At 42.8% G+C, this 16,984-nt stretch overlaps 1 protein-coding gene across 3 annotated transcripts in view; it reads right to left on the bottom strand.

Moving 5' to 3' along the window:
• The window catches only part of HDAC8 (histone deacetylase 8), a 267,136-nt gene that overhangs the window by 63,718 nt on the left and 186,434 nt on the right, over nucleotides 1–16,984 (bottom strand). For all 3 annotated transcript variants that reach the window (XM_081276965.1, XM_081276966.1, XM_081276967.1), the window contains exon 10: nucleotides 760–865. In XM_081276965.1, coding sequence (XP_081133091.1) covers nucleotides 760–865 — 106 coding nt within the window. The remainder of the gene's footprint in view (nucleotides 1–759; nucleotides 866–16,984) is intronic.

The raw sequence follows: 16,984 nt of genomic DNA, 5'->3' as shown, positions 1-16,984 counted from the left end.
ACAAAAAATATACATATGCACATACAAAACCAATTAAACAGGAAAATGGCTGCCCCATATTTAAAATGAATGGAGCAGCTGGGGGTAGAAGGGGGCTCTACTGGAGAGCTGAGGGCAGTGACCCCAAACAGCTAGTGAACAGTGATCAGGAAGGCAATGACCTGATGACTGTCATTACCCTTCTATCCAGCAGCCAGAATGACTGCAGGGCAGCCTCAGGGGAGGGAAAAAGGAAAGAGGAGAAGCTCTATCTCCAATACTCAGGGTGAAACTGGGGAACCCACTCTCAGAGCATCAAAATCCCTGAATACTCATTGGAATTCCACAGTCTCTGAAGACTTTGCTGGACCAAGAAACCATCCATGCTGGGAGAGAATGTCTGCCAGCTCCTTTTCAACCTGACCCCTTCAAGTCTAAATTGACTTGAACTTCCCTCTTCTTCAAGAGGGTTGCACTGTTGGCTTTTTGAAAGGAACAGGGTCTCTGGGCATACTTGAGAACTGATTTTCCCTTGGATGTGCTTGAAGCTGAACCTTTTGTCCTTCTGAAGGTGATGTTAGTCAGCCAAATGACAATCCCAACCAGAGTGGCCAGTGTAGAATTCTGACTGCAATCTGTTAGGCTCCAAAGAGGTTTCCTTTCCAAGCCAGTGAAATGACTAGCCACCAAAAGACAAATGGTATTCAAGAAAGCCCCCACCAATGAGCTACCACAAACTGGGTGGAATACAGAATGCAGGACTTGAGGGGTGGTGCTCACCTTTGATGTAGTTGAGGATTTGCTGGATTCGGTGGGGCTCATTGCGGTCTGGCCGGCAGCTTGGCGTGATTTCCAGCACATAATCAGGACCATATGCTGTGAAAAACTGTAAGGAAAAGGGAAAGGCCAAAAAACAAACTAAACCACATAAAACCTCCAAACCAAACCACATACAAACAGGACAATCAAAAGAAACTCATCACTACCAACAAGGCCAGGGAGGCCTCACTGGGTAGAGCAGGAGGATGCAACCTCCCCGTCCTTCTAGGCACAGTTCAAATGTTACCTCTTTCACAAAGCTGTCCCTTATTCTCCACCAAACCCTGTGCCTCCAGTATTCTGTTGGTAGCTCTCTTATGACTCTTGTTAAAATAGACAGTTCTGGCCTCCATATCATAGGCAGGTCCCTGTGCCAGCTGTAGTGGGACTACAAAGATGAATGAGGCTTCCTCTGTGGTCCTCTAGGTGTTCTCTAGCACATTCTGCATTGGATAAAGAGTTTTCAATACTGACTGGATCTCCTACTTCCCCACTGGATCATCAGCTCCCTGAAGGCAGGCAGCCTCTGTGTTTAATTCATCTTTTGGACTCCATAGCTCATGGTGGCTTCCTAAATAGCTTTGGTTGTCTTGAATTTCCTGCCCCAGGAATGCCAAACAAGTCTAGTTTCTCTATTTCAGTTTTTCTTTCTCTGTAGTAGAGTTTATTTGTTTTTAAATTCAGGGAATCAAAATAAAGGTTTGTGGATTCTATTTCTAGCTCACTAGATGACTCCTTGTGACCTCTGGAAAGTCACAGTATCTGATTCAGCTTCTCTGTTAGGGTCCACTTAGGGAAAAACACTTTATGACAAAGGGAATCATTCAATTGGGATAAGTCTCTGAATGGGAAATATGCAAAGCTACTATTTCTGTTTAGTTTTTAACAGAAATAGTATTTGTTCATACTCTCTGGAGAGACAGCATATGGTCCTTAACATTATGTGCTTTCAATAGTGATATTGTTAGGTGGTAAGCAAATTCCATAAAAAAGTGGTACAGCAGGCATGAAAATAGAGATGTTGATACATGTCAAGACTTTGATGCCATTCAAAGAGCTTCTTAGAAGTAATCCATGGTTATTGCCATTGCCACCAAATTATCTGTGTTAAGAGTCTGGATGTACATCTGGCACCGTGGGAGATGTTGTGGAACAATCTCTAGGGATTCTAACAGTGTCTTTGTGGAATCCATGGCAGTAATTTCATGGGGAAAATGGCTCTTTTTCACATCCATGTCAGAAAATTCTACACATTTAATTTAAAGGAAAATTCCCAGGACTGTGCCACTGCTTCTAATGTCATTTTCTTTTTTTCTTTTTTTTTAAATAAGCCAATCCCCCCAGTCTAATGTCATTTTCTTGCACACGTTGTATGTGTGTGTGTGTGTGTGTGTGTGTGTGTGTGTGTGTACTGATGTAGAAGAGGAGAAGGGCTTAGGTCATTACTGATAGAGTTATTACTCTCTGATGCCTGATACCCCAGGTTCTGGAGATAGAAGAGTCCTTGAGTAGAGATCATCTTTACCCAAGCCTATATATGGAACAGATAAGAGGGGTTACCTGGGGGACACATCCAGAAACTAACCCCCACTATCATGGCTGAAGAAACTTGAGAGGCTTGTATTTTTAGCTAAGGAGGGCCCCTTGGTCCAAGCCTGAGGACCTTGTAGGCTTGGCTCTGGAAGAAAAGGCTTCAAACAGGTGTGGCGTCTTCTTCTTAGGCGGCCTCTTCTCCAGAGAGTGTCAAGTGGTATACTCATCTCATGGGTATGGAAAGACAGGCTTAGAGAGCACAAGAGAAGAAAGACAGCTGCAATGAAGCATCTCCTTTGGGAGACCCAAACCTCTGGCATCAAAGTGCTATAAAAGTCAGAGGCAGGGTGCCTAGCTGAGGTATAGGAGGAGAGAATGTTCTGTCTCCACATGCAGAGATGACACTGCTGATCTTTTGTCAGCAAGGCATATCGTGAGCTGTTTCCTCAGGGCTGAGGGTTTGGAACAGCATGTCCTCACTTGTGAGTGCCTACCTACTATGTGGTTACCCATACTCTTCTACATTAGTCCTCTTTGACCGAGAGCACACTGTTGCTAACCACAAGTCAGCTGGGGCCAGAATTGACTGCCACAAGACAGAACTCAGCTCTATTAGGATTAAGCCTCTTGTCCTGTCTTCATTTGTACCTGGCTTTAACTAACTGAGCCACACAGTGGGCAAAGTCATAAATAACCCATTCTTTTTTTTTTTAAAGAGAGAGTGAGAGAGGAGAGAGAGAGAGAGAGAGAGAGAGAGAGAGAGAATTTTTAATATTTATTTTTTAGTTTTCGGCGGACACAACATCTTCGCTGGTATGTGGTGCTGAGGATCGAACCCGGGCCGCACGCATGCCAGGCGAGCGCGCTACCACTTGAGCCACATCCCCAGCCCCAAATAACCCATTCTTTACAGAAGCAGACTGGCTACAAGTAACAGGCAAGTCTGGGTTCCTAAACTTCTCCTTGAATTTGCCAATCAAATATTATCCTCAGGTCTTGCTTATTTGCACTATTTTTGGGCTAGGAGACTCATTCGGTTTTTAAAAAAAAGCCCTGTGTTGAGAGTTCCATATGGCAGCAGGCTGGCCTGAGTCTTGGGAGGCTCTGCCTGAGGTCAAGGGAAGAAATAGACACCAGGAAGTCATAAACTGTATCAAAAAGCAAAGCTGGTACCATGTTCCCTCTCTCCGGCTCTGTCATAGAATTTCTCTATGTGTGTGTGTTAGGTTATATTTTTATTTCTGTACTTGTTAGATCTTCCTTACTGGACTATGAACTCTGCAAAGGCAAACAATTCTGTTACATTCTCTATGCCTACCCTGTAGAGTCACTCAAGTTATCACAGGTTTTCCTTAAATATTTGTTGAATTTAATTAATTCACCAAGGGCTGAGCTAGCTGTTTAGTCAATTGTGTGGAATAATTCAGAGTCAACTGATAGCATGAACAACTTTTCTAGACTTTGGAAGCAGCACGATAAGATGGAAAGAGCACTGGCTTTGGGGTCAGGGAGAGCTGGAATTTGGTGCCTGGATTTAGCTATGTGCCTCAGGTAAGCTTGTTAATCTCTATTTCATCATTTCCACCAGAGGAATGATAAATGCTGGCCTGGTTGGGCTGTTAAGCACCAATGAGATAATATCTACCAAGGGATAAACTCAGGGCCCATGATATAGTAGGACTTCGATAAATGTGAATTCCCTTCTCCCCAGGCAAGAGGTCCTTGCCTAACCATGTCTCATCCATACCCTGAGGAATGCTGGGTGAAGTGCTCCAGGCTGAGATGTAGAAAGAAGAGCCTGTTCCTCCTGCCAGACCAAGCCTAGTGGCCCCAGTGTTCCTCCCCACTTGCTTAAGTCATTAGCTCAGCCTAGGGCATGTGGAGGAATTGATTTCTCTCATAGTTTCTGGTCTGATGGTCCTGCCACTTGTTAGTTACTGGTGAGGTAGAGAGGAAATATGATCACAGAAGGCAAAAGAGATGTTGGGGTGGAGGGATTTGGCCAGCACTAGAAATAGCTTGAGGCCCCACCCTGAAAGTGTCCTTCAGCCCCAGAGAGGAAAGGAAATGGGCACGCAGCGATCCCATTCCCAGACAGGTGGAGCAGGGGATGAAAGAGGCCAGCCGACCTTCAAGGGAAAACACTGGCTTTGATCTCAGTAAAGGAAGGAGGGAAGTGCTAACCCCTCTCCACCTCTTCCCCCTGTTTCCCTCAGCACTCTTTTGCTTTCTGGGTTTGAATTTAAAATTTTTGAGGGGTGCATAGTAGTGGAAAAAGGGCCAAAGAAAGTATGAGTTAGGGCAGAGGAATGGAAGTTGAAGGTAATGGCTACTTTAGGGTAGTTGGTCTCTTCTTGACTCAAGTCAATGAATAAAGGAATATAAATAGTTCAGATCTAGTTTAGTTCAGTCCAACTTAATGCTTCTTTCTTGCTCAATCTTTCCAGCTCTTGTTCACACAATGTAAACAGCACACAATTAGACATTTGGTCAAAAAGATATCAGAACAAGGTTTAAAGTTGTTATTTCTCCATAATCCTGTTTGGTCACAATAAAACAAGCCACAAACTTGAATCAGCCAATTCTTTTATCCCTCCCTCAACATTTAGTAAGTACATACTATGTGCCAGACTAGGTAGTCTTTGGGGTACAAAGACAATAAGGAACGCTTAATAGGAGGGATTATTACAGAGCAGTGTGGTGAGTGGTATCACAATAATAACACTAAATAAAATAATGACAACTAACTTTTATTATAGGCTTATTGTATGTCAGGTACCTAAAGTGTCTAAGCATATTTTATGAATTGACTAACTTAATTCTTAAAACCAACCTATATGGTGGGTACTATTATGATTTTCATTTTAAGATGAGGATTTGAAGCATAGGGAACTTGATAGAAGTTGCACAGTTAGGATTTGAAAAGTTGGGATTTGAACTGAGGTCATTCCAGAGCACTAGCTATTCAGAACCTATAAACTACCCCAGAGGAAGTGACTCTGGAGTAGGGTCTGGCCAAGGGAGTAGGGGAATAAGAGGAAGGTTTTCCAGAACAGCACATAATTAGCTATCATTAGATGTGGCTAGTGGGTAGAGACCAAGGAGAATCAGGACACGAAGCTGGAGGGGTAAACAAGAATTTCACCGTAAGACCTACTAAGGCATTTTCCCTCATTGCAGATTAGTAGCTCCATGAGGGAAGAACATTGTTTTGAACTCTGCTATATTGCCAGTTCCCACAAAAATGCTTGTCCTTAGTAGGTGGTAAATAAATATTTGTGGGATAATGTATAGAAGTTTGGTGGTGATATATGAAGGTTTTCTTTTTCTTTTCTTTATCTTTTTTTTTCTTTTTGCAGTGCTGGGGATAGAACTTTGGGCCTCACTCATATTAGGCAAGTGTTCTACCACCGAGCTCCAGCCTAGGAAGCTTTTAAATGAGGGATTGAACAGGTCAGCTGTGCTTTTGAGAGGGCGCACTGGCCTCCTTGTGGAAACTGTATAGGAATTAAAGCGGAGGAATGTGAATAGGGACACCAGTTAAAAGGCTGGTGCTATAGCCCTGAGGGGTGGTCATAGAGCTGGAATAGGGGCAGTTGTGGGAAGAACCAAGAAAGAAAAACTTCAAAGACAGCATCGATAGAACTAAACAGTAAATTGCACGTAGGGAATAAGGAAGAGGAGAGAGTACTGTGTGGGGTAAGGGATGAGGGCATAGGAGAGGGTCTGGGGTAGAGTGCATGTGTGCGAGTAGAGAGAATTGGAAGTATGCTGAGGGTCAGGACCCTAAAGACACAGTGATCTGTGTGAGAGAGCAGGCCCAGTTTAGGAGAGAGTTTGGGTCTACTACAGGATATGACAATGTTGTGGCATAAATTTAAGGAATCAGATGAGATTGCCATGGCTGGCTAGGTGGGGGGCCTATTTCAGAGAGAAGAGTAGTCAAGGAAAGAATTATGGGAAACAGTAACACTTCAGAGGTGGGCAGAGGGAGCAGAAACAGTTCTGGACAATTTGAAATCTCACAGAAATGTTAAATAAGAGGAGGGCTGCCAGGTGCAGTGGCTCACGCCTGTAATCCTAGCAACTTGAAAGACTGAGGCAGGAGGATTGCAAGTTCAATGCCAGCCTCAGCAAATTAGTGAGACCCTGTCTCAAACAAAAAATAAAAAGGGCTGGGGATGTAGCTCAGTGGTCAAGCAGCCCTGGGTTCAATTCCCAGTATGAGGGATTGGTCCATGAGAAGGAGACCTTGGCTGAATCAAAATGAGTGGAAGAGAGGGCTGGATAGAGAGGGCTGGATAACGAGCCAAGGAATTGGACAAGAAAGAGGTAGACATGAGAATGATGATGACAATACATCCTTTTTTCCCTAAAGGAGTTTGATATAGGTGTGGGGCTAGAGTAGGTGGGTGGTTTAAGATGGGAGGTCCTTGAGTGAATTTACAGACTATGGGGAAAGAGCCCATAGAATGGAGTCAGGGGCAGCCTGGGAGAGATTTAGAGTTAGTTAGGTCTACCTTTCTGGGATACTAGACAGAGATTTGCAAGAGAAGAAGACTGTTTTATTCAACTTTATATTACCCAGAGGTCCTAGCATAAAGCCTGGAAATAATAGGTGCCTAGTTCATATTTGTTGAATGAATGAAACGAAGTGTGATTGGGGTTACAGAGAGTTTCACATTCAATAAGGAGAAATAGGGCACTGAAGGATGGGGTGATTGCAGACAGACATGGAGCAGGTGTGTGTGGTGGTGGGAAGTAGATAAAGAAGGCAAGAGAATTTGGGATTCATTTGGGGACCCGTGAGTACTGTAAGTTGGTTAAAGTTGGAAAAGGAGAGTTTGGGAAGCCTTGACTCTCAGGTTGAAGAGACAGGACTTGATGTGACAAGCACCAGGACAGGGTCAGAACAGGAGCTGTTGCCCTTATGAGAACTAGGATTAGCACAGAAAGGCCGGGTGGCCAGTGTGGATGTGAATACAATGGCCTAAGGGAGAGGGAACAAGTGTTTGAACCAGGGTGATTGCAGTGGGGATGGAATGGACAGAATGATATTGTGGAGGTAAATGCAATAGGACTTGGCAGTAGGCTTGGTTGGCTGTAGAGGAAAAGAGGGAACTGCGAGAAGTTGAAGTCGACTCCTGATTTGGAGTGTGGTTGAGTGGGAGAATCTTAGTGCCACTGACAGAAACTGAGGTAAATTCGCAGGAACAGCAAATCTAGCCAAGGGAAGATGGTGAGCTTGGCTCCAATTAAGTTTGATATGATAGTAGGGCATCTGGGTGATGATGTTTAGCAGGTAACATTGTGGAAGGTATGTGGAATAAGAGGAGGTGTGTGGAAGGGAGGTCATGGCAAGGAACCAACGTGCAAAACTGGTCTACGTTTAAAAGGTAGTCAGGGACAAAAAGATCCATTGAACAGAAGGAAAAAGAGCAAGCAGAGAGGGCTAGGATTGTGACGCAGTGGTAGAGCGTTCGCCTCACACTGGCGGGACCTGGGTTCAATCCTCAACACCATGTAAAAATAAAGGCATTGTGTTGTGTCCATCTACACCTAATAAATAAATAAATAAATATTTTTAAAAATAGCAAGCAGAGAGGAAGAAAGAGAAGAGTGAAGTGAAATCTCCTGGAACCTCAGTGATGAGAAGCAGAATAAGATACTTAAAGGGCTACATCTGCCATGCTGGCAATATGCCCCCCATGGCTAAAGCAGCCTCCCTGGCTCACAGTCAGTGGGGACACAATGATACTGCTTCTGTTCAGCCCCCTCTTTTTCACATATGCTAGGCAAGTGCTCTACCACAGTGCTACATCTTCAGCCCCTTTTATTTTATTTTTTTAAAATTTTGAGGCATAGTCTCACTAAGTTGCCCAGGTTGGCCTTGAACCTGGGATCCTCCTGCCTCAGCCCCCTGAGTTGCTAGGAGTACAGGTGTGCACCACTGTGTTTAGTTAGCCTTCTTTCTATAATACTTTAAGAGGCTCTCAAACTTTTAAATGCTAACCCAGTCTACCTTTTCCTAAAAGTTATACTCAATTCTATCAGCACAAGTGCCAGGTTAGTGACAATCTCTGTAATAGACCCCTGAAGCTTTCCTCTGTCTTCAGTTGGGGACATTGTGCCTGTGACAATAATGTGGGCTCTGGTCAGGAACAGCATTTCTTGTCCTGAATCACCCTGTGAACAGAACTCATCAGAGCCAGAATAACACAATATCAGCACTTTAAACCATAACATGGTCTTGTATGACACTTCTCAACCTTTCCTATATCACCAATTACTCCATCAAAGAACCTGGGTCCAACCATGATGGGAACAAGAAAAGCTCTCTTTTTCCCAGAAAAAAACCATTTCTGTTTATAGGAAATTCGGTTATTACATATGTCATTGATGGTACATTTTAAGGACATAAAATTGCAGTGTATTATTGGGAGTAAATTTTATTGCCATGGCTTTATAACACAAACAAACAAAAATAATAACTCCATTAGTTGTTGGATTGAACTGGCAGGAAGCAGCACATCAAAGGCCACTGCTAGCAGGCAGGGGCTGGGGGGGATAGGAACATCCAGCATATGACCAAGAGGTCTGCGAGATATGGGTTATTGGAGATAAGATGTTACATGTGGAAGTGACATGAAGGTGGAAGAAAAACTGAATTCTTAGTTGCTGGAATGGAAACCTGGTGTCTTGTCTAGATCCAACCTATATTCTACTTGTGGAACTCATCTTGCCTCTTGATCATAGAGTCAGTACTTAGGAACTGCTTGATGTTAATGACTTATACACCAGAGCATAGATGTGCCAAGAACTGTTTGCTTGGATGAATGAGTGAAAGAATAGTCTATGGAAATATTTTTATTATTTAGATTTTCTTTTTGGTACTGTGGACTGAACTCAGGGCCTTGTGCATGCAAAGCATGTACTCTACCATTGAGCTATACCATCAGCCCTCATTCAGGTATTTTACTAGAATTTTAACCACCAGTAATGAGACAAAAGCTTATTAGGTAAAATAATCAGGTAAATCTGTGAAATATTATCTTACTTGAAGACCAATTACATTTCAGCAAAGAATATGCCCAATACTAACAAGTCTTATTTTGTTAGCTAAAGTACTTAGAATCTGCGAACCTATACGTACAGTCCTTTTGCAGATATAACCTAATAAGTAAGGTTTCTGTTAATCCACAACAATGTGTGTTTGTGTGTATATATGCATGAATGTGAATTATATTGTGTGCTGAGCATCATTCTAGCTGAGTACAAAAAAGAATAAGGTCTGGTGACTGCTTTCAAAGAGATGAAAATCTAAAAAAAGAGAGAAGGATATAAATACAGGAAAGGTGAGGAAGAAATTTAAGCTAAACTGTGTGGTATTGGTTGCAGTACAATAAAATGCTCTCATATGTGTGGGACACTTGTCTAAGATTATAATGCTAATACTATATAACATAGTAATAGTTGTGAACTTGAACCCATGGCTTCAGACTTTCAGCCCTGTGGGTTATTCCACTATATCATGAAGTAATTAGCACAGAAGTTGAAGACTGAGATTTCTGGAGTCACATGGGATGAGCCCCAAATCCTTTCTCTACCATTTATTAGCCGTGTGACCTTAGGCAAATTACTTAACTATTCTGTGCCTTGGTTTTATTTGTAAAATGTGGAAAATAATAGAAGCTACACTATAGGATTGTTATGACAATAAATGAGTTAATTCTTGTAAAACACTTAGAACAGTGGATGACTCATAGTAAATGCTCAGTAAATGGTGTTATTAAACGCTAGATATTATAATTCCTCTTCCTTATTAGCTTTATTAACCATACAAAAAACCAGAATTTTGAATGTAACAAACAGTGGTAAAATTGGATTTCTTTACAAATGTTCAATCAGACTGAATAAGGGGTGAATTTTGAAGAGCTTCTCCTGTCTCCAAAATCCTTGAAGCCAGAAAGAGTGGCAGAGATAAAGAAGAGAAGGATTCCAAGGGAAAGTGACAAAGAAAAATGGAAGAGAGGAAGTGGGAACAAGAAACTGGAAATGCTGGGGAAGAGAGACAGGGGACAAAGATAATAGAAGGGAGGAAAAGACAAAAATGGGACAGGGACTAGATGAAGGGGCAAAGAAGGAGATATAGAGGAGGAGGCAGGAGAGACAAGGCCACAATGGTGGCTACCACACTAGGGGGTCTCTCTTCAGGATAAGGACTTTCCTTCAGGGTGTGGTTTCAGGGGTTTTGGGCAAGAACCCTAGCCAAGACTAATACCTTCCCCACATCACTGCTGATCCTCAAATTTCCACTATTAGGGAGAATTCCCCCTTCATAAATATGTGCAGGGCCAACTCTGGTTACACCATATGTCTCTGTTAATCAAATGAGTATTTTGGAAACAAGCCTACACACGAAGCTTTTTTACATCAAATTTTCCTTCAGTAGAGGGTGGAGATGGAAGAAAGGAGAGTACAGGGATATTGCTTTACCTGGCTTGTTGCTGGACAAGTACTAAGATGACTTTGAAAATTGATTCTACTGGAGGTTAAATAAGTTGGTTTGATCTTTATACTACACCAGGCAATGGCCTTCTCTCCATCCCTTTGCTGTTGAATTTCTTAAAATCTCTCTTTTCTTCAGAACCACTTGACTTTTTCATTCCTCAGTCACTTCAACCCACTGTAGTCTGGCTTCTTCTACACACCTCCTTCGAACTTTTTTTTTTTTAAAGAAAGGGAATGGCAAGAAGATCACTGATCAGTTTGTTGGCAACTCTCCATGATTGCTAGTAGCTGCTTGGAGTAGTATTAAGGAGGATTCTAAGGCTGGGTCTAGGTTTGGCAGAAAAATATACCATGATCAATTAATAATGTATCCATGGGAGTGCATGGAAGGTGGTGTGGGAGCTGAAGTCATATCTGCTATTCCTGCATTAGGAGACCAAGAGTGACTTCCTAATTGCCCAACCTGATACCTTCTTTTCAGTTATTACTCATCCTATTTAATCTCCCTTCAGCATCTGTCATCCACCACCTGCTTCTTTCTGATACTATCTTCTCCCTCACCATCACTGCCTTCCCTGGTTCTTCATGATCTCCTTTTTTGGATCCTCTTCTTTCATCAGTATCTGAAATGTAGGTCACTTCTGGTCATATTTTCATCCCCCTGCCTTTCTCTCAGAGTTAGCACTCTCTGTTGCAGTTTTAATTACTTCCATGCAGAGATAGTACATCTCTGGGTCAAGTCAGTATTTGTCCTCAGCCTCTGACTTTCATTTATAATTACCTGGTGGACATTTTCTCCTGGAAAACATGAATTCTTGGTACTTGATACTTAATGTGTTCCAAGTAGAGCTAATTCAGTATAACTCCTTTCTGTTCACTCAGTACCATGGGTGGGTCCCACCATACAATAAGTTGCTTGGTAAAGATTTGAACTTATGATGCTGAATGGGTTAGTGTTTTTGTGCTTTGTTTATTAGCATTGGGTTTTGTGCTTTCAAAATACCTGCAGTGATATGGTTTAGGGATCTCAATTCTGTAGTATTCCCATTGTTTTATGAGCAATGACTTTTTTCCTCATTATTTTGCAAACAAACAAACAAACAAACAAACAAACACAAAACCCTCCATATCTAACTATGTGCAAGGAGATACAAAGAGACATAGGGTACTCCAAAGACTGACATTCTATCTCAGGAATAACCTGATATCAAGCATGATGCTTTGGATATTATTTGAAAATTCTCACTGGCTTATCTCCCAGGGGTAGGATGCAGTGTGGAAGACTCTGGGGAGATAAAGATGAAGCAGACACAGTCTATGACCTTGAGGAGTTTACTGTCTGGTAGGAAATGCAGACATATGCAGAACTAACCACAATGAATGGAATGTCAGAGGTGAATCATTTCTCTAGGGTGATGGGAATTCTGAAGTGGAGATTCTCAATTCTGAGTGTGGAGGCTGGATTAATGGATAAGGCTTCATGGAGGAGATGGGAGGCAATAGAGCTGACCTTGAAGGGTGAGTAAGATCTAAGTAGGAAGGGAGAGAAAGTAAGAAAGGCAGAAGCAACAGAATTAGGACTGAGGACATACTCAAACGAGTCATCAAAAATTAATTCATAGAGGGGCTGGGACTGTGGTTCAGCGGTAGTGTGCTTGCCTTGCATGTGTAAGGCTCTGGGTTTGATCCTCAGCACCATTTAAAAATAAATAAACAAAATAAAGGTATTGTGTCCATCTACAACTAAAATATATAATATAAAATTAATTCATAGAGAAATAATAGAGTACTGGGTCAAAACACCAGCACAGCCCTGTGGGCAACTATCTTCTCTGAACTAGCACTTATCACATTCTTCTTTTACCGTGGACAATGATAGACTGATGAGTTTAGAAGAGAGAGGGGAAATCTGTGGATGGACCTCATACTCCATCAGAGTGGGATTTTGTTCTGATACATACATCAGAGAGGTTACTTCAGGGCAAACGGAACTTGTACTTACTTAGAACCTATTGATTCATTTGCTCACTGATTCATGTGATATCACTGTTTCCTGAGTGCTCCTGTGTGCCAGGCTGAGGCCTTGAATAGATGAGTGAGACTCAGCCCCTGCCTTCAAGGAGTGGATGGAAAGCCAGCTGTGCAAATGAGCAATTATAATGCTCTATGAGAAGTGCCAGCATAGGGGTGCAGGCACTGGGCTCCTATGGTCCAGAGGGAAGATGAAGCAAAATCAAGCCATGCTCTGAGTCAGCCTCTGATTTCCCCGTCTCTCCTCCCTCCCTGAGTTTTCAGTCAGAAATTCAGATCTGATCATATCATTCCCCCTGCTTAAGAACCATGGTCGGCTCCCCACTGACTGTAGGATTGAGTCCAAATGCTAAAGGAGGACATACAAAGGGTTTCACAATCTGGCCCAGACCACTTTCCCAGTCTTATCTCACTCTGGGGGCCAAGCTGTGGCCCTTACACTGTAGTCCCATTGAACTTCGTGTCTCTCCTCACTCCTTTTTATCTGGTCATTCTGTTGCTTCCCTTGAGCCCTTGCTAAATGTTGCCACTTACCCACATCCCCAGCTCCCCCAGATGGATGTTCCTCCCCTGTGTTCCCACAGTTCAATGTTAGCCTCTATTATAGCATTTATCACATTCTACTGTAACTATTTGTTTATATGCCTCTTTTTCCCAGTAGGTAGTGTCTCCCCAAATGGTGGGAACTGGGCCTTGTTCTTTTCTTAATCTCTGAGATTTGGATTGGACCTGGCACATAGTAGGCACTGCACACATCTCTGTTGGATGAACGAATGACTCTGACATGTGGCCAGTTGGGCCCTGTTGCTGTCAGCAGCTGGCATTACTTAACATGAGAGATGCATAAAAAATGAAGGGCAGCCAGAGTAGCTGAAAAACAGGCGGCTCTAGTGACATCAAGAAAAAAAAAAAACAAAAAACAAAACTGGAGAAGGCTGAGACAAATGCTCCCACTCAGGCTTTAACAAATGATTCTCGCTTCTGAGCAGCCCTTTTTGTCTGCTCTTCCATTCACTTTCGAAAACCCAGTCATTGAAATGATTCTAATTATTCATGGTCAGTGGCATATCCAGGAAACACTTAGTTTACAAGCAATTAAAATACACTAAAATAGATTTATGCAGGTTGAATCTGATCCTGCTGGTAAGAAGGAAGTGACTTATATCTTGGAGGGGTATTTGCTCGCCAAGGTTGCTGTTTATCACTCTTTATCTAACATACTAGTTTGGGGTAAACCTGGCAAACATCTGAAGGTACTATTTAAGGCACACACATTTTGAAAAGTGTAGGGAGCCTGTCCCATAGTAGTAGCCTTCATGCTTTCCCATGGCCAGCTGTCCTGTGAATGTGTGGGTGCTTCCCTGGACCACCGGCCATAGGTGAAGGCAGCATGGGTCAGTCAGAAGACTCCTCAGTACTGGGGTCAGGGGATTTTTTTTTCCAACAACATTGCAACCACTTGGAATCACTTAACCCTTCAAGGCTCAATCTCTGTACTGATGAAATGAGGACATGAATCTCCACCCTGTCAACCTTATAGGATTGTTTCTGAGGATCAAAGGAAGATATTTTGAGAAGAGCTCTAGCCCAATGAAGGGGCTTTCATTTCCATTACAAAAACTTCAGTTGGTGGCTGTTGGGCCCCTTCAAGGTTCTGCATGTGGTTTTGCTCATCAACAGATTAGCAAAGGTACACTTAGGCTTGTACCCTAATAGTTTATTTAAGAGTCCACACAAGGATGATTCATCACCTTACCACATTCAAATTGATAGAGTTTTAATGTCCCTTTAATGAAGACAGTGGTCAGTAGCTAAACAAACACACCATTCAGTTGATAACAGATATGGGGCAGCAAACACCTAGCACATGGAGTCCAGTTGTCCTCAAAGACTTTTGTGCCATCCTCCTTGATAGTATACTCTGCTTTCCTAGGTTTGACTTTATGGGAAAAAGACCTTTGTTTGCTGTTCCAGGAAACCTGGAGTGACAGGTATCTATGTCATTCAATGGGCCAGTGTTCGTGGTGCAAAATTTTGAATGAACAAAACAAAATGGACATATTTCAGCATCAGCTTTTGAGCTAAGTTCAGGAAAACTACAGAAAGGCCAACAGGCTATCACAAAAGCAGGGTACATCCATGGAAAAGCAGCAAATGGGAGTGATGGTCCACCTTGAAGTCTGACCTTAAATTATGAAGGTCATCAGATGCATAATGGCAACTTGTTTACCCTACATCTGCAAAAGGATCCTGGGTTCCTTCATGCTCTGTCACACTTCCCTGCCTTTCTGCTCACTATTCCCTTTGCAGAGAATGTCTGGCCTCCTTTCTCAGCTGGGACCATTTCTACTCATCTTTCAAGACCCAGCTCAAATGTAACCTCTTTGAAGTCTTCACTGACTTCCCAAAGCCAGAGTTCCTCATTCCCTTCCCTGTGTCTCCAGGAGACCTTTTATAGCACTCCAGCTCACTCTCACATATTTGTTTACATGTCTTTCTTCCCCATTAGGCTGTGAGTGCAGCTCTTAGGAGGCAGAACCACACAGCACAAAGATGCTTTCTGAGCACAAAGCAGGGCATTAAGATGGTCCTCATTCAAGGCTGGCTGCATGAATGAGCATTTGAGCCAACATGCACTGAACTCACTTATTGGGTCTATGAAGTACTCAAAGGGCAGGTTCATTAGGCAATGATTGGAGATGTTTTACCTATTTTTTCAACACTGGGTTTACCTGATTAGTGGCTACCTTGAGTTGACAAGCAGCAAGACATGTGGCCTGATGATGCACAAGGCATTGGGCAGCCTCTGGGCCAGGCCCTCAGCTTGGATCACATAGCTCACAAACTCAAACTGGAAAGTGCTGCTACCCATCTCCACCCCTGTATTTTCCTCTGCTTCCTTCTCAGGAAGTTTCCCAGCAGCACGGACAGCTTCATTTAATATGTTTGAAAACTGAAAATGTATCCATTACCAGAGAGGAATACCTAACGGATGGAACCTGACCTGGCCATGGCTCCCACAGAAGCTCTGGCTCAGCATCCACAGCCTCCGGTTCTCTTTCCGGTTCTGCTAATGATGAACTCAATGACTTTGGACACATCAGCTCATTTCATGTTCTCCATCTCCAAAATGGGGAGAATAATGAAGATGCTGCATGGAATGAGTCAATAAGAAGCTTGACTGAGATCCCTGTGGACGGGGGAAGTAGTGGTTGATGCTGGCAGTGCCTGCAGGGTTTTGTTGTTTTGGCTGTTTCTCTTTTTGTAAGTGTGAACTGCTGTGCTTTGAGCCCAGATGTACAGCCCACAAAGAAGAAGGACAGGCAGGCAGGCACCTTTGGCCTGGGCTTTGGCAGAACCAGCACACACAGAAGCGAATGGGAAAAAAAAAGGGATGGGATGGTATGGCATGGGTGCTTGGCTATAGGCTTGCCAACAGCTAGTTCCCTGCTCCCTGGTTGGAATCACAATCTACAAGCTCTGAAGGCTGTGCCTACTGGAGCAGTTTAGTATTGAAATCAAATAAAACTCATGACAAAGTCAATCTGACACATCTTTAATGATACACGTAATGATTATTATGCTGTAGAGTAATTAGGCATAATGGTAAGGAACTCCCAGGAATGACTGTAATTACAATTACTTTTATACAGCTGAACCAAAGATTTCCGAGGTCAACCAACAGTGGTGTGGGGACTGTGGTGGGGTGAGGGTTTGGACAGGAGACAGAGCGAAAACCTACTTGCAAGACCATCCTGAAGCCCTTAGTCTTATGGAATCTGGGATGTTCAGAGAGACTTCAAGCTGATTAGACCCAATTTTTTCATGAGGACTAAAATCCTATCAAGTAATCTTAAATCTAAAAAGTACAAGCCTAATGTATGGGCCTTGTTTGTATCCTGATTTGAATGAATTCACATAAAAAGATATTTTTGAGATACTTGGGCAAAACACTTACAATAGTACCTGACATACAATACGTGCTACATAAGGGTTTGCTATTGTTATTTATTAGTGTGAGCTGGAGACTGTGCTAACTTTTATTTATTCATTCATTTGTATTGAGTGCCTGCCAGTTCAGGGTCTTGGAGATAGAGTGCCTTTGTGGAGT

The sequence above is a fragment of the Spermophilus citellus genome (assembly GCF_964194105.1).
Source record: "Spermophilus citellus genome assembly, chromosome: X".
NCBI classification, from domain to species: domain Eukaryota; kingdom Metazoa; phylum Chordata; class Mammalia; order Rodentia; family Sciuridae; genus Spermophilus; species Spermophilus citellus.
The sequence above is the reverse complement of the archived record's forward strand: the minus strand, read 5'-3'. Positions and strand labels throughout refer to the sequence as shown.